General features: G+C 43.5%; 1 protein-coding gene across 1 annotated transcript; it reads right to left on the reverse strand.

The window, feature by feature from the left end:
• Positions 1–1,426: 1,426 nt before the first annotated feature.
• On the reverse strand, positions 1,427–25,219 carry Mpi (mannose phosphate isomerase). The gene is made up of 8 exons (XM_050188407.3): positions 24,600–25,219; positions 22,445–22,578; positions 21,604–21,795; positions 20,337–20,478; positions 15,025–15,180; positions 12,254–12,424; positions 10,253–10,455; positions 1,427–6,584 (listed from the first exon to the last, which is right to left on the reverse strand). Exons 1-8 carry the CDS (start codon positions 24,607–24,609, stop codon positions 6,393–6,395), a joined length of 1,200 nt encoding a protein of 399 aa, XP_050044364.1. The 5' UTR covers positions 24,610–25,219; the 3' UTR covers positions 1,427–6,392.
• Between the last annotated feature and the right edge of the window lie 103 nt (positions 25,220–25,322).

A 25,322-nucleotide genomic window follows, 5' to 3' on the forward strand; every position in this document is an offset into this window, starting at 1 on the left:
TTCCATGCAATACCTCCAGCTGACACTCGCCTCCGTCACATCGCGGCCCACACAAAAGGCTGCATTTCTACCAGAAAGCCCGCCTTTGTGCATAGCGCTCACAGCCAGCATTTCCCAGTAAACATTCTGGTTATGTACGCTCCGGTTGCCAGGAAGCATGAGAAGCAGTCAGGGATCTTTGATTGCTATCACATTGCACTCTTAAAGGCGAAGTTTAAGCATCCTCCAAATTTTTTGAATGAACAGCCGATTCAGCACCACACTGCAGGCATTTTGGGACAACTCGCAGTGTCCTGGAGAAGCCAAAGGGGGACAGAACGCCGCATACGTCCCACACGTAAACCATACGTGTGACAGCGGACCATGGCGGTAAAATGGGGACGTGTCCCACCTAAATCGGGACGTCTGGTCTCCTTACACATGCATAAGCAGTGATCCAAGTTGTATAAGTTAACAAGCGATCATTCGGACAGCCCCGTGGCCTGCCACTATATGAGGCATAATGTATAATGCCGACCGAAATTTCGGACACCTTACAGCGTGTCGCACGATAGTCCAAAACTCCAACTGCATAATAGTGTGCTCATATGGCCACAGATCACACGTCAGGCAGAAATAGCGATATTTTCATTTTGAGACGTTGCCCCATGTCGCCGACACTGCGCGAAACCAAAACTAGCGAAGCCCGTACAACCTACGAGCCATGCTTTCTGCTTGATTCCATGGCATTCTTATAATCCATTGTTTATGGCTGGCTGATGCCGTTGATAACGGGTGCGGAGCATTGCTCTGACCATCGGGGAAGCGTGAAAAAGGATAGCATAAATGGCACTGTAAGAAAATCACGGCCACCAAATGTCTAGGATGTGAACACGCGTTGACAAACCTGGGGACCGATCACTTTCAAAAGACACTTTCATTTTTGCCATATTTCGCATTACTTGCACCAGATGTGTCAATGTGCTTCGCACTGTGCCAAAAATTCTGTAGCTCGCAGACGCCAATGTGTCTTGCGTTATAGTCACACAAGATCAATACCGTGCATGGCACTAAGCCAAAAATGTCCCTCCTAGTCGGCAATGAATTTTGTGCTGTATTCATGAGAAATTGAAGCCATCTGGGTTCGAAAGTGATCATCCGAGAATACAGCACACTTCTTTTTGGACACTTGTGGAATACCGTAACTTATTCAGTGTGAATCCAGTCATTCTGGCGGTCCTCGTTGAACTCGAATTATCGGTTGGCTACTAGTAGGCGAGACAAGAGCCCACAGCAAGTTGTCTATTCAGGCACATAAATATACCCAATGGTCGAAGTTGTCTACTTGGCAAGGCCACAGCCAGAACATAATCAATAGTGCTGGTTGTCTGTCCACAAATATATACAGTGAGGAAACGAAGACGAATGCCAAAACCAGGGGAAAAGCTTTGCTTCAATAAACTCATTTTATTGCACTTTTCAAATTGTGAAAAAAGCACATGAGCAAGGACAATTATACAGCAGGGCACTCACCAATGTTAAAGCACTTAACAGTTTTATTGCAATAATAAAACAGTTTTGCTCCACTGTGTTAAGTCAGATGAAACATTTTACAGTCCATGCCACGTAAATTGCTTGCACAATTAAATGAAACAACTTGCACACCTTTACTTTCACTAGTCACAGAAGTCCCGACTTAAAAAACATTTATCTGGAAGAATATTAGCATGACTATGCTCCTTGTTAAAACCTGAGCAAGGGTACTAAGTAATGATGCAATACAAACATTGCATACCTAAATAAAAGCTCCCCTCTAGATTGCTGCGTAGAGTCCTTGGGAGTGGCTTTCTGGCAAGGGCATGTATTACAAAAGTCAAGTGCAAAATGATGAACTACAAGAAAAATAGTCAAGTTCATAGTAGGCATTCACATTTCTAAAAAATTATAAAAAAATAATCAGCAAGACAACACTCCATTCTATAGTTATTTCCTAAATTATCACCGTAACATATGTTCTATGTGTGTTATCACTATATTTATCACACCCTAGTCTAGATGTTGTTGAAGGTTAACTTCAAATATCATGCATGCAGTATTAAAAAGAAGAAAATAAGCCTATGCCATTGGCTAACCAACAAAGACATTCAGAAGATGTACAGGTAGATGCATAATGGTACCATTTAAAAAAAAATGAAAGGTGTCACAGCCTTGCGGTATAAGCAAATTTTTCTTTTTTTAAGGCCTCTGCCAGCAATCTTCAATGGCGGAGTTGTTGTCAACGTCTTTTAATGGCGGAGCGGCCGGTGGTAAGTGAGAATTTGCACAAGTACTAAGTGTAAAGAATGTGTCATTATTTAGTATACGGAAGAAATTTACATTTACTGTGTTATTTCGTCCTATGAGACCATTTAGCACGCTAAGATAAAAACAACACCAGCAAACAGAGGTTGCAGGAGAGCATCTGAGATTAAATAAAGTGGACAGCGGCACAGGGTCTCGTGGGGTGGGGGGGCTGGAACTACGACAGTCTGTAGGTTGGAGCTGCCGAGGCGAGGTGTGCTGGAGGGCACACATGCATGCCCCTGGCACACGAAGGCCTCGGCGAGCATGGAACCCACGAACCAGTCCGGATTCCAGCTCTGGTAGCCCCGTTGCCCCTTTGGGCTCCTGGAGGTGCCATCAAAGTATACTAAAAGCCATTGTTTACACTTAAATGTTGCACAAATTCCAACTTCCCACCAGCTGCTTTGCCTTAAAGGATGCTAAACAGCTCTGCCTCTCTGATTACCCTTCTCTTATGTAATCTGACTTCATCCATGTCTGCGAAATTCCTGGTTCCTCTGCTGTCCTCAACTGCATCTTCTTTCCCCCGGCACTCCCATTCTGTTGCTCTAACAGACCACCGATTATCTTCTCTGTGCATTACGCGACCCAGCTAACTCCACTCATTCCTCTTAATCTCAGTTATACACTATCGGCTACACTGCTCTCCAATCCATACCGCCCTCTTCCTGTCTCTTAACATAACACCAATCGTTTTCCGCTTTATCATGCACAAAGCTTTGGCTTGGTTTGTGGAATGCCGGTGATCGAAATGGTTTCCAGGGGCCCTTTGTGGTACAAAGTGCAGCCCCTATGAAGCAGATGCAGACAAAAGCAGACGCAGTCTGTGTAAATAGTGGCAACCACTCCACTGATAGTATTTCATTCAGTATTAGCTGTTCTGCTCTCGAAGCAGATTTTTGGCTCTGTGTTTTTTTGATGCCAATTTCAGCAGAAGAATAAGTAGAACCTCATTCATACAGTTTTGGAAAAAAATGTGAGAGGAAACGTACCAGTCAGGAAGACGTATGATCCATAGTCACAAAAAAGTTTGGTTGACTGAACTATATATGACATCTACATAATGCCAAATTGCTGCAGCATATGACGCCAGCAGGCATGGAGCTGGTAAAGGGCCTAGGTAGCCAGAGACGCACATTGTCACTTTTGCTGCTTCAGCAACCTTATGGTGTTGGTGCCTCTCGAATCCGACCTGGGGCAGCAGCTTCTTCAAGCGGAAAATTTTGGTAGAAAGTTTTGATGCACCAACACAGGTGAGAATCATTGCGGTATGAGATGCCGACATGCCTCGAGCTGGCGAGGCCTAAGTATACTGAGATGCATGTTGTCGTTTTCCTGTTGCATAGTGTTCTAAAACCGCGACGGTAAATCAAAACAAAATCAAGTTGGTGGACGATGCCAGAATACGATGCTGCCAGAGCAAAATATGATGCTCATTTTGCGCCACCTGCAGCAGGGAACGGCAGTGCATTTGGGTTATTGCCTATTAAAAGCATGTAGTACACTCACTTCAAATGGCACTATGCCACACGTGCTGTGAAACAGATAGGTGAAGATGCTTATCACAACAGGATTGGCAGCTATAGCTATGAATGCGACGTGCGAAAATTCCCGAGGAGATTTTCTGGTATCGGAGGAGGAAACTGAGGGTGTACTGGCATTTTCATGTGACATGGGCAGGCAAGTGCTGCAGGGAAGCTGCCTTGGTAACTGCCTACTGTTTTCAACTACGTGCGCCTAGCACCTTTTCATGTTTACACAGAATCTAGCAGCTGAAAAACACATCATCAGTCACAGTTTGGTGACGTGTTGAACGTTGGAGCTGGAAGATTTGTAGGAACATATTAACTGTTAAAGGGCCCCTGAAATGGTGCGGACAAATTTTGTAGATGCATAGGATACAGCTAAAGTTAATCATTCACACCACAATTTGTGTTAAGCATCTCATATTAAGAGAGCTATGGACGATTAAAAGTTACCCTCCTTCATAGCCATGAATTTTCTCCTCAACTCGTTTGCGAAGTGATCGAGGCTAAGCTCCGCCTTCACTGGCTCTGCGTCATGATGGCACATCATGTCATCTACTACCGGTTCTCTAGGAGTGAGCACGTGATCGAACGACTCGATACGTTTGTACAAGATCGTTGAAATCATTTCAGGGTCCCTTTAAAAAAGAATCAAGATTGTATTGGATCTTTTTGTTTGTATGTGTGTGTTCTCTAACGATAATGGTGGCACTGGGAAATACAGTTAAACTTCGATATAACGAACTTCAATATAACAAGATTCTTGATATAACTAAGTAGTTTACTTTTCATAACCTCTTATCCATAAAACACCACATATTTAGTACCTCAATATAACGAAGTGTGTTTGTATGCGATTTCAATACAATGAAATTTCACTGCTGCCGCAAAGGAACGCCGCGACAACAAATTGAAACTTCTGATGACGCAGATGGCCAAATTATTGAATTACAAGCAGCTGCTTGCAAATGCACCTTTCAAATGACGCGCCCCACAACAAGAGCGATCGCCGAAGTGGAGTCGTATCATGTTCCATATAAAGTTCAAGCGCTATAAGATCCTATCGTGTGTGTGAAAGTGTGCAAGGGTGAAACAAAGATGGTGGCTTCACGAGTGCCACCTTCCCATGTGAGCAGAGAGAAAGAGGAGGAGGGGAGTGCGCTCGCGGTAACGTGATCAAGCACAAGTGAGGGGGGGGGGCGGCAATTTTATGCACGTATCAATTTCTGGCGCACATCTCGGCCGTGGCTGCACATGGCTGTATGTGTGGCTGAGCGCATATGCAGCCGTGCATCCTGCTTCAGAGGTAATCTACCGCGTGTGCAAAGAGTGGGTGTGTCATGGTGGTGTGAGATCATGTAAGCTGTCTTCCCGCATGTTTAGTATTGGAGATTGCATAATCTCGAGTTTCGGTGACCCGTTGGAGCAAGAGGCAAACCAAGCATTCACTCCCCGCTGCTGGCGCTTTTCATGATAGCGTCGTCTTAGTGCGGGCAACTCTATCAGCCGCGGGGGTGGAGTGCGCGCAAAAGCGTGGCTAGCTTCGCTTAATTCAGGCCGCCGTTGTGTAAAGATATCGTCAACGTGGCATGAAACTGTATCATTTGTCGCCGACTCCCAAATTCATCAAAATGAATTGTTTTCTCATTCAAGTTAGCTTTTCTTTTATTGCCCAATAATTTGGAAAAGTCTACGGCCCCTTTTTATTTGTAAGAAAAATCGATCGGCGACTGTACTTATTTGTATAAAAGGTCGAATTTCAATACAATGAAGCGAATTGCCGATTTTACTGACTTCGTTATATTGAGGTTTAACTGTAGTACAAAATGGGATCGTATCAACGAGGTTCTATTGTATATGTAGTACTCGTGCTTATATTTAGATACAAGTGTAGTATAACTTTGCAGCCCAACTTTGGAATTTTTCTCGTGTTAACTTTTGTTTCTACACTCATGATGAATACTGAATATAATGAACAAATTCCTGTTGTAAGTACGACTTCGTTATAGTAGCAAAGTTGTTTGTATAATATTGATCCAAGAGCCAATAACTATAAGGAGCACAAGAGCTAATATTTAGATAAACAGTTATAGGAATGATGGGCTGCTGTAGTAAATAAGTTACTGTATGCAGCAGAACCTTTCCCATATAAAAATAAATAGTACATTTTTGAATGAAGTCCTGCAGCATTTTTTTTTACTGTAAGCGTAGAACTTGGCATCGATATGAACGAAGAACTTAACAAGGATTTCCAGTATGCCACAAATTTAAGCCCACATATGATGCAGCACTTTGCCAGAGTGGGACAGCCATTCATACGAAAAATGCGGCAAGTTGGCCGCAACATCGCAGCAGTAGTGTAGCTGACACATTACAGCTCTGGCCTTGAGCAGGACAAGACACATGTTCACACATTGTTGCCTATGCATTTCAGTCCTTCTGAGTGAGTTTCTTAGAAGAGGACTTCTGTCAAGGCCAAAGAAAGGGGCTCCCAACTAGTGGGGCCTCAAGGAAGCCCACTATGGCACGATGCACCCCCATAGTTCAGACAGGGCAGAATGCCTGGTACATGCACATACTACTGGCAGAGACAATAGTGCGGGCCTTTTCTGCCGCCAGGAAGAGGATGCTGCCCTTTTTCAGCTTCACACTCCCTATCTTGCCCTCGCCATGAATCACCAACAGGATGCTTGCAGAGCCGATACCCTTTAGGAGGAAGGTGGTGTTGGGCATAATCTGCAAAAATATATGACCCAGGTGCACTAACTTTAGAACCTCTTGCCCCTTCTATAGGTTTGTTACTTTGTTTTTAAACATTATATACTATGTTATATGGTGAAAAATTAAGAAAATGGTAAAATGAATGTACCAATCTATGCTTGAAACCATCAGCAATGACTTGAGTTGTCAGAGATGACTAAAAATGTACTATGTATGGCAAAATGTGATTAGTGATTATGAATAAATGTGATCAGAAAATTTTAAAAGCTTGCCCTTCGTCTCTAGTGGGATACATAGGCTGATGAGAATCACAAACAAGGATAAATAAAAACAAAAACGGCCAACTTGCAACCTTCCACTAGTGTGGCTAAAGGTCTGTCCCCTCCAATGGCATACCTGCCAACCTATGAACTCTGAAATCCATTAAAATTCGGCGGACACAACACAGGAGGCTAGGAGGGGGTGAACAGTGAAAATTTTCAAAGTTTGTCCTTTGTCTCTAGTGGGATACATAAGCACTTTATTAACGATGATTTACCTCTAGTCATAGAACACAAGTAGCAGCAAACTCGGAACTGACATCACATCACAGTGACCTGTTCAGCGACTTTGCTGTTGCCAAATTTGCCTGCTTCAGGTGATTGCCCAGCATAAGCTTGCTCCAGCAGCTACCACTTTGGTATCCTTTAACAATCAGCAGATTTACAAAAGTTTGTGACAAGCAAAACTTTATTGCAAACAATATTTCTGTTTTGTAAATCATGATGAAACATTCAAAAAGTCGTAGAAAGAGCCTGAATTAGAAAGCGTTATACGAAACATTCAGAACAGTTTGCAGGTATGCAATGCTAACAAGCTGCAATCTGAACTGAAGGTTGGAAATGTTTTTGGTAGACAGCGTATTTAAGCGTTACTGTTACTGCTACGTGTTTACTTCAATTAATGGCCCTCTCGGTAGCAAATCTGAATGACATTGAAGAACAGCAGAGGTCTGCCAGCTCACAAGAGGAAGTTGGCAAACAGATTTGATTTCTGTTCTAGTTATCTGAGGCTCTAAACTGAGAAAACATAAGAGTCTTCATGGCTAAACTTGGTCGCTTGCATCAGCAGCAATTGTGTACCAGAGAAACTGGTGGGTTTCGTCTAAAAGTGTACGCATACTAAACTGTAACTATTAAATACTGAATCAAGAATGGAAAGTCAAATGTTGAATAAAATACTGAATGTTAAATAATTAACATAGGCTTGAATGCTTAAAACTTTTGTACAAGGAAAGAACCTACTGTATAGAACACACATGCCTGAGAGTGTGCAAGTACTCTTATCATGCCATAGGAATGTTACCAACTGTCGGTGACTTTTGCACTCATGTTACTGGAATGGCCATGTATCTTTTACAGCTCAAGAAGTCTTGCATTCATATCTCCTTTCAGAAAAAGATTTTTCTAGAAATACAAGGTTATGCAATGCAGAAAATTATGTTCTATTGGCTATCATCTGCTCATTACTGGCAGATGATTGGCTTGTTAATGTCATTTAATACAACAGATGAAAGTGAGCACAGTGCATCATGTGACTCAGCGTCACTCTCTCAATCATAGTCTGGATCAACTATGGTCAGCACAGGAGGTAAGAGCAAGAGTCTTAATTTTTGGATTCAGCATGGTCAGCTATCAAAGCAGCTTAGAGACAAAAGTTTCAATTAGAAGTGGACTCAATTGGGCTTAACAAAGTGTACACGCAACTCCTCTCTATCTGGCCAGGCATTGGAGAATGGTGGAGCCAAGAGTTTGCCATTGCTTCCACTATGTTTGTGAATGCATAGTGAAGCTAAACAGTGTGCACCATGGTACAGTCGACTTTCGTTAATTCGACCCTGACGGGTCAGACAAAACTTATCTAATTATCCGGCGGGTCGAATTAAACGAACTACAGAAAAAAAACGCCATAACACACTGCTGATTCAGTTGGTAGTACTTTCCAGATTCTAACACGCCCCCGAATCAAATGCACACCCACTTTATATGTGCCTAATGTAGAACACTAACGTAGAAATTACATTAAAGCTCCTAAACAAATTATAAATCGAACGCCCAAGCGACTTTTTAGCAAGAAAAATAGGTAACGGTCTCATAAGTGTTGCACAATGGTGGCCGGTTTTTTAAAGTTGGTTTCGCCACACAGTTTTTAAAATAAGCTTCGCCGCAACACATCAGCGTTATGCGGTTAAGCATACAAACGCCGCGAAAGCAGTTTCGGTATCGTGCCCGATGCGCAGGCAACTGTCGGCCCAATTTTATTGCAAAAAAAACGAGGTGGGGGGGGGGGGGAGGTGAGCCTGTTAGAATCGGATAAATACCATAATCAGACATCGTGAGCTACGGTTATTGCTGGAAAAATCTTCCTAGGGCAGACCGAAAACGGGCGTTTCCGCCGGGAGAAGACTGGTGTTCAACGCATCACTGTCCCCTAATACCCGCCGAGACAGACGCTGCCACTAAAGGGGTCACTATTAAGGTCAACGTAGGGGCCAAACAAGTGCGTGCTGACTGGTTAAATTCGAATTATCCGGCAAAGGCCTATAGAAATAACGAAACCTTGGGCCCATAGAAATGCATGGGCACTGGGCGAGATGTTCGTATGGGATCGAACATCAATTGAACAGAGTCGAATTAACAGAAGTCTACCGCAAGCATTTTTTTATTCATCATGTGACGTTTTTTTGCACACTCCCACCTTTTACAATGGCCTTTGGTGTTCACCTGCCCCTAATGACTGATTGTTTGAAGCTCCAAGGTCAGTCTGATGCAGATCATACATAAATTAAAGGATGATATAATTCATAATATGTTGTTTAGTTGAGGAATTGATGTATCATACCATGATTAAAGAGTCGACAACTATCCAAATGAAGCTGCATAGAAAGACAAAAATGTTGTGTACTCATTCAAAATATGGGTAAGGCCGCACAAATACAGTAAAACCTTGTTAATTTGGATTTCACGGGACCTAAAAAAAAGAAAATGTCCGAATTAACCGAATGGCATGTTATCGAGGGTATCAAGAAAACAATAAGCAAATGCATACTACGTCAACACGCTTTGATTTACTGACTGAATCAGCAAATACTGTTTCTATTTTGCACAAAAGCAGTGCGGAAGCTGTAATTCTCATCTCGTGACTGATCAGCGCTCGCAGCAAGGAAGGCCTCGCGACTTCCTTCACAACATGACCGCGGTGCGCGTCTTCATCTGAGACGCTTTTCACTACTGCGCACACATTCCAATGATTTTTTCACCAATGTCACCAGGTCGCCGCCCATCGCGCTGTAGACGGTGCTCTTCATCCTCGACAGCTTCGCACTGAGTAACTGTTTGCCGCAAGTTTCATTGCATTAAATAATGCATACTCCTGCCAGGACCAGAGGGCAAGTCCGAATTATACGATTTTCCGAATTAGGTTTTACTGTACAATTTTTTTAAATTAAGCCTCCAAAATGTTGTGACTATGTTGGAGCTGAGCATCTGCCTAGATGTCCTAGTGCTCCAAGCTGGATGTCAGTTCAAAGCATGCACTCCTAATCATTCCTAGGGTGGCCCACGCCACCTTTGGAATGGCCTGCGCCCCGAGGCCATTGCAAGAGCATGCAATTCAGGTATTGCATACAAAACAGCAGTGCTTGCCTTGATCATGTTGACAGCAAAATCGGTGATTGGAGGCGAGAAGCAACATGTTTCAAGGTTCGTGGATACAGCAGGAAAGCGCACTTGACTCAGGGGCACCGAGTTGTAGCTCAGCATGGAACACAGGGTCTCCACATCCTTGTGCTTGGGTGTCAGCCCTGCTCGCACTACGTTGTCTGAGCATGCCATGCACTCCACGCAATCTGTGTACATCCACAGAAAGGACATGAGACATACTCCATAAGACAGAAATCTTCAGCATATTAAAGTGATAGCTGTTATATAAGCACTTTCCTGCTGCTACATTCATGGCATCACCATTGTCACAGCCATGAAAGTACTAATGCCCTGCAAGCTGTGTTACATATAATGATCTAGTTTTAGTATAAAAGCCTATCTCGCCTACTTGTCTAGGAGTGTGCAAATATTCGAGACTCTCGAGTAACAAATAAACGTTGGCCTATTCAATTCAGTTTTCGAATCAACTAATCACTATTCGTAAGTACAAATAATTTTTAGTAGTTTCTGAATATTTCAAATTGCCAACTGGATGCAATGAAGCATAAAACTGGAGCAAAAATGCAATAAATTCCATCCCGGTAGTCATAGTAGACATAAAACATGCTTTACGTAGTGAACCACATTATGTCATTCGGGGAGCCAGACTTTTTTGGCTACACCGCGATCATTTGCCAGTGGGTCCTGAGTATAGAATAAAATGCTTATTTGCTTCTAGTGCTCTATTTGTGCTTCAATAAACAACACATTATAATGCATAATAAGTTGGTGTGCGTCTCGGCCATGGTTGCGCAAGCCTGTAAGTGTGGCTGAGCACATATGCAGCCACACACCTTGCTTTAGAGGTAGTCTGCCACATGTGCAAAGAGTGGGAGTGCCAAGACGGTACGGCATCATGTAAGCAGTCTTCCTGCACGTTTACTATTGGAGGTTGCGTAATCTCGAGTTTGGTGACCCATAGAAGCGAGATGCAGACGAAGCATTCGCTCCCCGCTGCCGGCTGCGTTTCATGATAGCGTCATATCAGTGCAAGTGACACTATCAGCCGTGGGGGTGAAGTGCACGCGAAAGCGTGGCTGGCTTTGCTTAATTCGTATCGCCGATGTGAAGATATTGTTGACGTGGCATGAGACCTTGTCATTCATCGCCGAATTCCACATTTATCAAAATGAATTGCTTTCTCATTCAAATTTGCTTTTTTCGATTGCCCAATAATTCGGAAAATTCTGCAACCCCTTTCCACGTAAGAAAAATCTATCAGCTACTGTACTCATTAGTATAAAAGGTCAAATTTCAATACAAAGAGATTTTGATATAACGAAGGAAACTGCCGATTTTACTGACTTCATTATATCGAGGTTTAAATTACTTGATTCGCTAATGAAACTACTTGATTCGTATTCGACTCTTATTACTATTTGCACACCCCTACAGTTGACTCGCAAGCGACAACTCGATTAATTCACCCTTGCATTGCGGTCTGCTAGCCTCCTGGTTAGCTCAGATGGTCAAGCAACCACCCCAGAAAGGCATAAGTTCCGGGTTCGAATCCGGGACCAGGATTAATTTTTCCTCAACTGTCAAACATTATTTCTGAGAAACCTGTACGGGTTTCCTTTGTAGCTTCATGCTACATTCGGGTGGATGACAATTTTACCTTTTATGAATACTTCCTCCACCTTGTGGGATTCTGCAAAACTGATTTGCCAAAGCCTAGTATAGCTTAGAATAACACCATCTCCAATAAACCAACCTCCACGAGATGTCACAAGTTCCATTACTGCCTGCAGAAAAAAAAATAACTTACATACTCAGACTTAGGTGTACATTAAATGGCCCCAGGTGGCTAGAATTGCCCTGCTCAACCCTACCCATTTCAGTCCAGTAAATGAGCAAACCATCCCTAACACTACTTTGGCTCAGAACCACGTGATCGCGCACACAATCATCATGAGCTACACCTTCAAGTAAGAAGCAACTCACCACCAAAGATATAGGCATGCGGCTCATTTGCAGCCAAAAAGAGGGCCTCTCCAGGCCGTAGCTTCACGTAGTTGAGGAAGAAGATGACGAAGCAGCCAATATCATCTGGGTAACTGGTGTGTACCCGCAGGAACACATTGATAAGCTCATGAGGGACTCCCACAGTCTCCACTGCAAATTAGGTAGAAGAAGCGACAAGAAAACAGCACACATTTCGTTCCAGTTCAATTACGGTTCAGAGAAATAAGAACTTATAATGCTTTGTGAACCGGTTCGCAACACTGAGCCAGTTCACATATTGGTTTGTCACAGTCAATTTTATACTGCCCCATGGTGATATACTGCAGAGTACTATCGACTTGTCCACATGGCGCATGCACAAGTTTCATCAAGAGAAGGCAGAAATTTACGAATTACACAGATACGGGAAAATTTTCATGTACATATTAGAGACAAGAGGTAATTAGCGGGCATCCTTGCGTCAGCATAAGGTCTGTGTAGCTTCCATACTTGTGGCTTTAATTGGAGCAGGGTATGTTAATTCTCGTTTTCCTTCAAGTTCTTACTACAGGACTGATGGTGAGCAAACTGCGGCATGCAATCTATGAGTGTCAAAGACAGCACGAATTCAAGTTCTATTACACAAATTACAGCTTCAAACTTCTAGTCTGTACCAGAAGAAGAAGCCAGCATTTGACATTCCACTCCGTTTACTGCTTTTCTATAAGCAGGTGAGAACAGTGGTGCTTCTAAACAATGAACAAGGATGGTTCGTGTGGAACCACACATTAATCTTTCTTGCATATCTTCACATGGTGCATAGTCTTGCACTGACTAAGGATGGATAAAGAAGTCAAAAGCACACACACAGTGCCCCATGAATAATTCTACAACTTCAAGAGCATTGTACTCTGCTCGGCTAAGCACCAAACATGTATTGAACCTTGAAATGTAACAAAAGCATATTTTGCGTGCAGTTTTCAACTGTGGTTACTGCTCATTGAGAAAGTGGCAGCATTCGTTAGCAACTGCAATCGTGCAACACTAAGTCACACAGCTGAAATCATTAATATCTCTCCTTGAGGACATTGTATTTTCCATTCTCCATGTTTATCTAGCTTAGTAACAAGCTGGCTCAATGGCTGAATGGAGAGTTTCAGCAGAAATGTTGATTCTGCGGAGCTCCTGAAACAACTTTTCAGAAGTGGAACACAACTGGCATGGCCGATTTCAGAACCACAAGTGTCTCTGCAGAGGTGGCCGTAGTCACCAGCACATACCTACCTATCATCCGTACCAATTCTCACACACATCGCAGCTCGTGAAGGGTAACAAAGTGCATGTAGGGCACACCAATTGAAGTACAGTAAAACTTCGTTAAACCATACCCACTTAAACAGTAGTTTCGTTTTAAAGTAGTGAAGTCAAATACCCGACTCAGCGGCCATTGAACATAAAGTGTTTTGCATCCGCATAAACCATACCAGCTTATTGTGTAGGTATCGGTTAACACTTAGTGTTTCCATTTTTTCGTCACGCAATCACTGCGGTGCGTCATCTCCATCAAGCAACCCGGCTATCGAACGCGGCATGAAGTCGGCGCTGGCACGCGACAGGGATCTACCGTTGACTACGATACGTGGCATTTGGAATGCAGCAAAGAAGTTGCTTGGCAGCACTGCTGCGACTGTGAAAAGATGTCGGCAACGAGGTTCGGTTTTTTGCTATCTAGCAGAAGTGTCGCCTAACAACAGTGATGAGAATGACACAGAAAACGACAGCCAGGCGATTCAAGTCCGACAGTAGCAGAAGTTGCACGTTAAGTCAGCCTCATGAATGCAACCATCATGAGAACAGCACCCCACAATAAAAAAGGCACCCTGCGACTTCAACAGAGCTGTTGCACCCGTGCACAGAGAATATGCAATGCCAACGAGAAATTTGCCATGCGAGTGTTTGCCGAGAAGACGGGGCTGGCTGAATAAGCTGGCTCGCAGCTTCAGTAAGTTCAAGGCCGCTGTCGTCGCTGCTAAGCCGTGGCGGCATGAAACGAAAACAACAAACTTTTGTCATGCGAAGTGAATAAATACTGCATGTTTTTGCCCTTTCATCACACTCTCTCTGAGTTCCATTTCTCATAGGTAAGTGGGCAATCTCATGCTGTTTCAGTTAAGCAGTACTACTGTTTAGTACATACCTTTTCCGAGCTCCGGCCAACTACGGTTTAACGATGTTTCACTGTAGTAGTTATTTGAAGAATCATGCCGATTATTGAACACCCATTGTCGCCTTATATGCTTAACTCGTTTCGTGCCCCGATAGCTGGTATTATTTTTTTCCATGTGAGTTTGGGTTCAGTTCCACCAAAGATTGCGGTTCTGGTACAGTTTTTGGTTCAGCTTCAGGTTTGGTTCGACACGCTGTGAGTAACAAAATTTGGCCCAAATGCTTCAAATAACTGTGTAAATGTGCTACTTAAGTTTCACTTAAATCTGGCCAGTGCTTTCATGCTTAATTTCCTTGCACCATGTCCTCTCTTGACAATCGGTTGGCAGTCATTATGTACCCTGCATCACTCATACTTGGCGCTGTATTTCTTAATTAGCCATCTCATTTTACATTCTTCTTCTCGGGCATGCAGCTGTTATCATCAATATTGGTAACTCAGTGCAAGAATGGTAAGAAGAATGGAAAATGAAATACAATGTTACAATATACAGTGCTTAGCCTGCACTTCACAAGATTTTGCACAGCTTCACAGCCATCCTTACCATTTTTCCTGAACCTATCGGCTAGTTTCTCCAGTTGAGGAAGAAAGACTTCGGCCGGCGCAGTGATGACAGCTTTGAACCAGGCGTGCAGCTCGGCCTTTGATGCCAATGGTTGCTCTGCCAGTGACCCAAGCACCTCACGCAGCTCCGGCAGTACTGCACTTTTCACACATGAAGACAGGCACTCAAAAACCATCACACAGCGCAGCTTAATTTCTTTTTGCAAAGTGGACCTTGAAAAAACCTTAATGGGGTCCTGCGACATAGCTTTTACTGAAAATCATTTTACTTCAAATGATTCTTTGTAGTACAGTCCCAAGTTCAATGCAAAAAGAATTACAAAAATCAGCACACACGAACAAAAGCTTTTGAACTTCGAAATTCAAAGGACAAAGTGAAAAAAAGAAAGGCAACCTTTATCACGTGTCATTCACCCAATCGTTCCTTACGCTGGTACTAATGAGACCAGCGCTTTCATGAATGTGTACAGAAAGCTTACATACTAAGGTGGATTTGTTGCTGCAGCCTGTGCCCATGCTTTTTATTGGAATCGGATTGGGAGCGCATAGCCATGCTACCGATGGTTCAGGCAGGTCAGGCACGCTTAAAAGGACTCTAATTCAGCTTAATCCTTTGTGAGGCAAACCTGTCACCACCCTGTAAAGAAAACCCGTCATAGGTCATGCCACCTTTAGTTTAAAGAAGCAACAAAAAAGAAAAGGAAAAATAGGGTTCCTGGGAAAGGGGAGAGCAAGAGGGGACATATGGCGGAAGTAAGGTATGTTTCGAGTTGAAATGGTTGGCAGTTGGCCCAGTCAGTGCACCATATCACAATATTTCGTTCTGAGTATAGTAACTCTGATTTTGCACTTGCTTCCTAGACGAAGAGCTTGCAAAACTTCATCACAATACTTTTTTACAGTTGTTTCAAGAGTACGAGGAAAATATTCACAAGCTGTGTGCCCAACTAATCACACTGAACAGCATAACTAGTCATATTCATTAACAAGAATCACTACCGTACACCACAGAAGTTGGCAATGAATATGCATTTTTTGGTGGATTAAATTATTAAACCCTCCAATGTCAGTGATGTCATGGTACCTTATTGTCACAATGCATACAACACCCCTTTAAGTTCGTGACATTTTTGGGTTCTGCATGCACCTAAATCAATAAGAACATCACCGCTGCTGCCTTCTTATTTTAAGTTTGTTTAATGATAATTGCTAGTTTTGTCATTATTGAATTGTGCCCCCAACACCCTGCTGCTCTAGGTATGTAGTACACCCTTCGAAGGCCTTTAGAGGTATGAACCTGCCACACTTTATGGGTACTTTGTATAAACTTGTTTCCGCACCTCCTAAAGCGACACACTAATAAAAAATTTTAAAGGCCAACTGTAATGAAAACTCACTTCGAATAAATTCATTACAAATGAGTGCTATATGCTACTGAAGAAATTTGGTAAAGCTGCAGGGACAGTAATTGTCTAATTTCCTTATTAGCAGCCTATGAACAGCACCTAAGCCTACGTCGTGTGCAGCTGGCAGTTAGTGGCTATGATGTAAGCTCCAGCACACTGCCTCAGAGGTTTTCCAGCATGCTGCAGGAAGTTGCAGGCAGCGGCTAGCTTCGGAAGGGATGCAGAAGAGCTGCAGTTTCTTAGCCATGCGTCACTTCTGGTGAGTGGTAATGGCGGCCTTTTTTTTTTCTTTATGCGAAAACGCCAAATGGCCCATTGATCAAAAATGCACCTGTAGACTGTAGCAGTGAAACTGCACCTAAAGTGCCATTGGCTGTGACGCCACATTACGAGTTCGCCAGCAGAGCAGGTGAAAGGAAACACCTGGTGCTGCGCTAGCGAGCCAGATGTTACGTGAAGGGACAGGGCCTCACCGCGATGCCACGTCACCCTCACTGTTAGAAGCAGGCCGTATCTCTCTGTCTCTCACCCCAACTGGGCTTAGCTGTTGCACAGGCCTGTCGGCCTTGGTGGCTACTGCTGCTTCCTCGGTCTAGCCAGACTGATAGACTAGGGCCCTGAAAATTTCTAATTGCTTATTTTGTGCTAAGAGGTGATGTATCCACTGAGACAATTGCAAAAATAAAGATAACACATCCCCCTCCTAAAATTAAATTGCTCAAGGAAATGCCAGATTCACCATCTACATGTCACCATCAACTCTAATGGGCACCAATGGCCTCAACGAATCGGCAGGCTGCTTGAAGAGGCTGCCTGGCATTGCCTGGACTACTAATGCATTTCTTAAAATCAGTAAATTTGATCTGAAGCAAATATTGCTGGTGGCTTAAAACTTGGCACCCCCATTTCTTAACACAATGTGGTGCTATATTAGTGTATATTAATTAATGGACACAGCAGTGACCAAGGTAACATAACTCTGTTTAAAAGTTTTTTTGTTTTTTTTTTTAACAATAAGCTTGAAGGGACCTTCTGAAATTTTTTTAGATACTTCAAATAAATGTGTGCATCGCGTACAGGATACCGTGATGATCATCTTACGCAAACATAGCAACACTACGTACCGTAGCGAAAGCCACAAATTTAGAAACGATTCTGTGCTGCTCTCTGGGCTTTTAGGTTCCTCTTTCGCACATTGTGACGCCAGCAGGGTGCTGCGTGTGACATCACCAGGGTAAAAGCTGTCGATTAGCGGACCGTCAAGGGACAACAGCGCCGCCACGATGAGAAACAGCTATGTGTTCTGAGAACGAAGAAGAGCTCATCCACTGTGTGCCACTGAACATTTTATGAAGGTTCCATTCAGTCGGTGTCTTGCAGAGCGCAATTAGGGCTGAGCAATGAAGGAGCTTTTCTCCTGGTGTGTTAATGCAACCTGCAGCTTTTGCTTGTGGGATTGCTCAACTATCACACGTCTCCCGATGTTGTTTTCTCCGCATGGCTCTCGCATCTCCTGTATTCCGGCTTCTCCCCGTAGCTAAGCGCCAATGGTGGTCGGTGTGGTTGCAGCATATTACGAGAGATGGCACAAGTGTTGCACTGCTATTGCCACCTAATGACAGGGTTAGTCAGGCACAACAGGGAGTAGGCGCTCCCTCTTTGGCTTGGGGCCAGCAAGCGTGTGAACATTCCACACATGCGCCGCCGATCCAAGCTTCTGGGAGACCATCTCACGAGACCTAGGAGCAGGACACCAGAACGGACGAACACGATCGTTGGAATGCGCCACCATTCACCCGACTGTACGTGCAAACGACCAGGCACTGGTGTCCAGCATGGGGCAAACATACTCGCTCAATATCCAGTCGCGGTGAGTCCAACTTCATAAATTTGTTGCGCGCCCAGAGCATGTTCTGTGGATAGCAATTTGGCTAGCAGGCATTAGTGTATGAAAGGTGCAATAAATGCTCTTGTGATTGTTTGCACTAGTGTGTTGTCGTTCCTTTGTCCCAAAAACATGTGTGAGACCCCACATCTGCTGCTGTCGAGCATCCCCTCATGCTGCAGTGCATGGAGTTGGTGAAAGTATGTGGAGAGAGCACCAGTAAAGAGATTAGCAAAGGCAAGCAAGAACCCGCGGCGCCCACGTAGTCGTTCATCAAACGCCTGAAACTTTTCTATTACGGCATCACTTGAAAAAAAAAAATTTGCTGCTGTATGTTCATTGTATAGTGGTACACAGTTGCCATTGTAAATCAAATTTTCTAGCCCGGAGAGGTTTAGGTGCCCTTTAAAAACAATTGACATAATCGTTCTCAATTCAGCAATCCTTCCGAATTTCTGAAAATATTATATGAAGCATATTAGAGGTGTCCTGAACGACCCCTTGAGCTTGGTGAGAAAAACACAGTTCGCGGATAGCATACCTGGCTGCAACCATCTCTGCAAAATATTGCAGTCGTGCGGGGCACATGGAGCGCGAAGTCACCTTTTTCTCAAATGCTCTCTTTTCAATAGAAGCCTGCTCCTCATTCTTTTCTGGATGCTTTATTTCGTAATATGGCAGATCCTGGTACACAGCTGCTAATGGCTAGTAGATGACACCAATCAAGAAGGGTGTTTAGACCAACACGCTTGTTCCTACTGTTGCTGTGTATATTTGTTGACGCAGTTTAATAAACGACCTTAAGTAAGCAAAAATCCGCTTTCGAAGTTGAATAATTACGCACTTCCAGAAGAAGCTGACTATTGTTTGCCAACGCCGGCCACCCGCGTAGGAATTAAACTTTGGCCACCCTGCTTATCAGTGCCTTAGCCGTCGGGTCTCGCTGATTTCAATTAGTGTTGAGCACTCAACTAGCCTTGAACCACGCGAAACTGGCGGTCGGACCACATGCACGCTTTCCAGCATGCGCTCAATCCTGGCTGCTTCTGGTTAGATGCCTTGGCAGACTTCACTTCGTATTGAGCTATTGATAGCACTTCAAGATGTGCACGTTCAAAGTGGCTACTAGGACACAGTCAGTCCGCACCATCTAGCATGGCCAGATTGGAGCACACGAGCACGAGTGCACACTCAAACTCTGTCATGTACAAAGCAAACACTGCCATATGCACTACAGCTCTATGTAGCTGCAGTCTGCTATGTAGTGTAGGTGCCACAGTCACCGCAGGCGCTGCAACAAGTCTGCTGGCTGAGCGCACTGCAGCTCGCTGAGGAAAACCGTATTTGGTGTGTCGTAGGCGCCAAAATCGGAAATGGTGGCGTCTGAGTGAATATCCAAAATCAAATTTGAATTGAGTACCGCAGTGATGTTCAGTAGGTGTAGCGTTGCGGGCACGCCCCACTCCGCCGCAGACTTTGCAGTGCAAGTCACTGAAGAAGGAACAGAAGCACCGTGAAGCACCATTTAATTGCCAATAACTCCACTTCAGCTGAACGCATTGAAGTACTTCTTGCGGCAAAGTATTTTTAAAATAGTCAATTTTGCTTTTAAATGCATTTCTCAACTTTAATAAAACGTGGTTCAGGGCGCTCTTAAAAAATATAATATAAAATGTATTATAAAAGTAAGTATGAACATATCATGAGCAGAATGTAATTCAGACAAGCTGGATTTTAATTCACTTTTGGCTGCCTTGGGGTGTTTCTTAAAAAACGAAGCCACTTATTTGAGCTTGTTTTCAGACAGCCATCCATTTGTAAGCCCGAGTCTGTTCTCATCGTGCCGGAGATTACTGAGGGACAGCGGCCCAGGCTAGTGCTCACATGGTCGGTCAAAGCTCAGCGATATCCATCAGAATATGACAAGGAAGAGGAAGACAATTCGGGATGAACTGCTTCAAGCAAGACAGAGAATATAGCAATCAGGACTAACGCAATTACCTTTCAGGAGTTGCGCAATTTCTTGCAGAGGGCGGAAGTTGCAGAAGGCCTCAAACTCTGTCAGGGCAATGGCAATCTCAGGCTTGTGGTTTGTGTCTGGGTACAGGTTGGGATGCGCCTCATGCAGCTTCTTGGCCAGCACCTGCCACGGCACAACATATGCACAGGCCTGTAGTTGTTGTTTAAGCGCAAGAGTTATGCACAAGGCGGCATGTTCGCTGTGCCACCATTGTCACCATTGCATATAACTTGCGCTTCCAATTACAGTCCTCTGAATAAAGAAAATAAATCTGTGCTTATAATCCTCACAAATATCTATAAATAAAAAAGGTAGTATGTTTGAAGAAACATGGAGACACTGTACGAAAAATGGCACAAGGCAAACCACACTGTCCCTGCGATTTGCGAAGGTTCTATACGCATCACACAGATGTGATAACCAGAAAGCATCAGAGATGCGCCTACATGGGATCAAGGGGGGAAGGGAAGTGAATGGACCCAAGTTCACCCCCTTTCCCCCTCCTACCACCATGGTACCCAGTAATGAAATGCCTTCCTGAACTCCCCAATAAAAATGGAGAATCGTGCACTCCAACACCCCCTCCATCCTGCCCCCAACAACAAAAACAAAAAAATAACCTGGTGATGCCCCTGTGCATCCCACTGAAAGCTGACATTCGTGCTATGATAACAGTGTGAAACTGTCAGTGTGTCTCATCCAAGACCTGAAAAGTTTACTGTCATGAAGGTATACTGTGGGCAGTGAGGGGCACCATAATGGAGGGCTCCGAATTGATTTGGGCTACATGGGGTGTGCATTTAAATCTCACGAGCATGTTTTGCATTATGTCCCGAGTGAAATCTGGCCCTTGGGCCAAGAATTGAGCCAATATCTCTTGGTCAGCTGGAGAACACAATATTCACTTAGCCACTGCACTGGGAGCAACAGCTGAAACTAAATGTTAATACCAGAGAGAAGGCAAATGTGATAACACTGACAATGCTTCACAAGCAAAAGATGAGAAGTTCAAAATGTAAACAAAAACAAACTGCATACAACAGTATTAGGCGTGCTTTTAACAACTGTTCAAGAAACCCTTATTGCCAATGCCTTTAAACATTAAACAGCATGAATAAATGAAGAAATCAGCACACTTTTAAATATTTGTTGATATCAACTGCAGTAAAACAGACATTGATTTTTACTAATCTTGTGTACATTCAGTGCCACCAACCAATTCACACAAATTAGTGAGATGAGCCCCACCTTGGTTGGATGTGCTTGTATGGACAGGGGTGAGCCTACTGAGAGTACTTTGAAGAGGAATGGCAACTGTGCACCAAAGATAGCCCGAACACTGCCGCCAAGGCATTCTGGATGCTCTGTGATGTATGAAGCCAGCGTCTTATCCGTGCCTCGAATCTTGCTTGGACATGAGGGGTGTGTTCCCATCCACAGCTGCACAGTACAAGACATGCAAGTTAAGTTTTTCAGACGCTAACATAAACACACACAAACTGACAGAAAGAGACCTTAATGGATACAGAAGTCAGCCATGAGAGGCTGTCATTCGCATAGCTTTCAGAGGGGGCCCTAAAGGCCGTCCTTTGAAAGCTATGCAAATTGATCTGCCAGCTATACGGTACACCAGTGGGTAGTACAAGGATGATAATGATATATATTTATTTTTCGCAAAGGCCAGGGGTGGCCAAAGAGCACTGAGGGTAGCATGTGGATTTCCCTTAACTTCCTCCTTCTGGCTTAGCTTCGAACAACTTTGCGACTTTGCATATTGATAATAAAAATTTATACATACCGCATTGTGAATGCAATGCCTCGCAATGATTATGCATGTCTTCACAGACTTGCCTTACTGTGTTTAGAAAACCATGATTTGTTTTCTTTAATTTAGAAAGGTATATCATAGTAAATAACACCATAAGACTGTCCGAAGCCACTAGCACAAAGATTAGACAAGTCCATGTAGTATGACACGTCATTCGCAGGGTAGCTGAATGACCACAGTGCCACAGTTCCCTCTAGTAATTTTTTCACTAAATTGATAACCACGAGCCAAGATCCCATAAGAAAAGCGTAGCATACTCACCTCAGCATATGTGGTTGATTCCTCGATGGATGTCAGGTGGTGCCCCTCCGATGCCAGTTGCGCCACTAAGCTGGACGGTCCCCTCTTGCCCCAGTGATACTTCTGCACAGTGCAGTCCAGCTCCAGCAACCCCTCTGCACAGATGAATTACGGTCGGCTATAAGGCCACTGGTTCTAAGCTGTGAATGTATCAGTGAACCAGCGAAACAGGCTGTGAACGTTGTGGTGACTGCCCAAGCAAGACAGGTTAACAGGGAGATGAGGACTTGAAGTGATTGACAGTGGTCGAACTGATGTTGCTGGAGCTGATGTTGCGACAAAGGGTGATGAAGACGAAGGTACTGATGAAGACAAGCCCCTTGTCGAAACATTGGCTCCAGTAACGTCCTTTGCCCAACCATTATTTATTTATTTATTTATTTATTTATTTATTTATTTATCCATACCTCAAATACCCCATTTGTGGTTTTACATGAGGGGTACGTTGATATATTGTAGTGACTGAGAATTCAATTTATTTATTTGCATACAAAAATGAAAGAATCTACCAAACACTGTATTACCTCATTCTGTCTAGCTTGCTGACACTTGATGTTAGAAGAATACATTATTGCAGTAATGAACTCCTAACTGAAAGGAAGTCGTGCTAACATACATCACAACAAGGCAATAAATACAGAGTGTTTGTGTGTTCCTTCCTGTTCCATCTCATTCTGCCAATCACTGCTCTGTCCTAGTGATCATGAACCAACTAGTGCATTTATTTTGATCTTCAAAGCCATCCCGATTAAGGTGCAAAATGTCCTATAAATATGGCACACAGAGCTTTGCCTGGACTTGTCATCTAGTTGTACAAGGCTTGTACTTCAGTGTCACACAGGGCACCTTCAATTGTTAGTGAGCCTGATCTGGATTTATTTTTAAATTGTGATTGGCTCTTTTCCCCAGGCTGAGGAAGGGAGCCAATCGCAATATGGAAATTCGATCCAGATCGGCCTCTATAGGGGTCGAAAGTACCCGTGTGATTTAGATATAAAAGTGACAATTTTATTGTTACAATGAATGCCACAAAACTGGACACATTATGACACAAAAAAGAACACAACGTGACACTTCTGTGCAAGACTGGGGAGCTGACAAGCTAATGGTAAGCATGAAAGACTTGTAGAGTTGTTGGCTCAAATACACTTCACTATACAAGAAGCCATCAACACCAGTCTCTGTTTTACCATTCGTAGGATAGTAATGAGCAATGGGATACAGCTATCTGTTCCTACATGTACAAAAAGAAAGGTCTGTAGGAAGTTGCTAGTTGTTACAGCTGAGCAGCACAGTGCCTAGCATGTTAAGCAAAACAATATAGTGTGTTATTACTATATGTCTATTCCAATGAAAGACTTTAATGTGCTCCTATGAAACAGATTCACTTGAGATTTCATAGCATAACTCTATAGGGCATAACTGCATTTCACATGTGTATACGTACCATAATTCAACTATGACAAATAGCAGTTGGTATCTATGAATCAGAACTAGTAGAACACCTCAGCTAATGGACCTTTAGAAATGAACCGAAAGAGCGCTTAATTCACTAATACAAGCACCTGCTGGTGAATGCACGTAGTACCACATCCAGTCCCTGCAGTAAATAAAGCGATAACTTGCTACTATTCAATAATATTTACTATGACTATCTCTTCATAGCAATGCATATAATCACTTTAGTGAATGACAACACACATGATTATGATACAACATTACTGAACATTCACATATGCATAAGCGGAAAAACGATTCATCAGGTGAGTGCTATTGTGGGTGGCACTATCTGACAAGTTCTAGCATGGAAGGACTCTGGTTCTAGCTACAGAGAGCACATAAAATATCAATATGAACTGCTGCGCTATCTCTAGTGCGCAACACCCTACGTATATATATATAATGTGCGTGTTGCGCACATTACGTGTTGAAGTACACGCTGAAGTACACGTTACGTCTTGAAGTACACTACAAATTACAATACTGCATGCTGACAGTAAGAATGTAAAACTGACATCGAGTGTTACTTCAACGACGTCTCGTTGTAATCACAATTCTTTTTACAAGGATCCGTCTAACTATCCTGTTAGGACAGAGCAAGCTGTAGGCGACGTACCTTCACCCATGCTTCCGAGTCGAAAGGTTTCGGTATTTATTTGGTTCAGTCGACTCGCGCTACTCTTGAAACACCACGTAGCATAATTTTCGCATTGCTCAGGCAGCTGTGCAACCACGTCGAGGGCGCCGCTAGCCTGCGCTAGCTCAGCTGTCGCGTTTGCAAAACAAGCAGATCTATCGCATCTATGCGTTCATGCAGGCAAGTGATGCTTGGTAATGAGTTTCGTAGAAGCGCCGGCATCTATGGCGCCAGTGTTTATAATCAGTTCTTTTTCTTTTTTTAGCCTTCTTTAGCATACGGCTAGCTCGTTCCAGTTTTGGTTAATCAATGCCCCCTTTTAATATGAACAGTGGAGGCATAGAGAAATAATGGAGACCTTCGGGATGATTTTTTTTTTTTTAAGGGGTGTACTGAGAGGCATCTGTCGGGTAAAAAGAGCAGCCACGTGATTCAAAGGACGCTTCTTTTTTATTAACCACTGTAGCTATTTTTCTCATTTCTGCCAGTCGTGACTCTCACTGAGAATCTGGGAGTTTCCTCAGAAGTCCCGCTAAGAACGGTAAGCTTAAATTTTTCTTTTTTACTCTGGCCGCTATCGGCTGTCAGCACGGTGCGTGAATTTAACAGTACTGTTGCTTGTGCCGCTAGAGTCCCTTGGTTCGTGGAAATCGCGGCAGCGCTATCTGTTTAGTGCGAAATGGGTCCATTTGGTAACCATTG

Source organism: Dermacentor andersoni, chromosome 2 (genome assembly GCF_023375885.2).
Source record: "Dermacentor andersoni chromosome 2, qqDerAnde1_hic_scaffold, whole genome shotgun sequence".
NCBI classification, from domain to species: Eukaryota; Metazoa; Arthropoda; class Arachnida; order Ixodida; family Ixodidae; genus Dermacentor; species Dermacentor andersoni.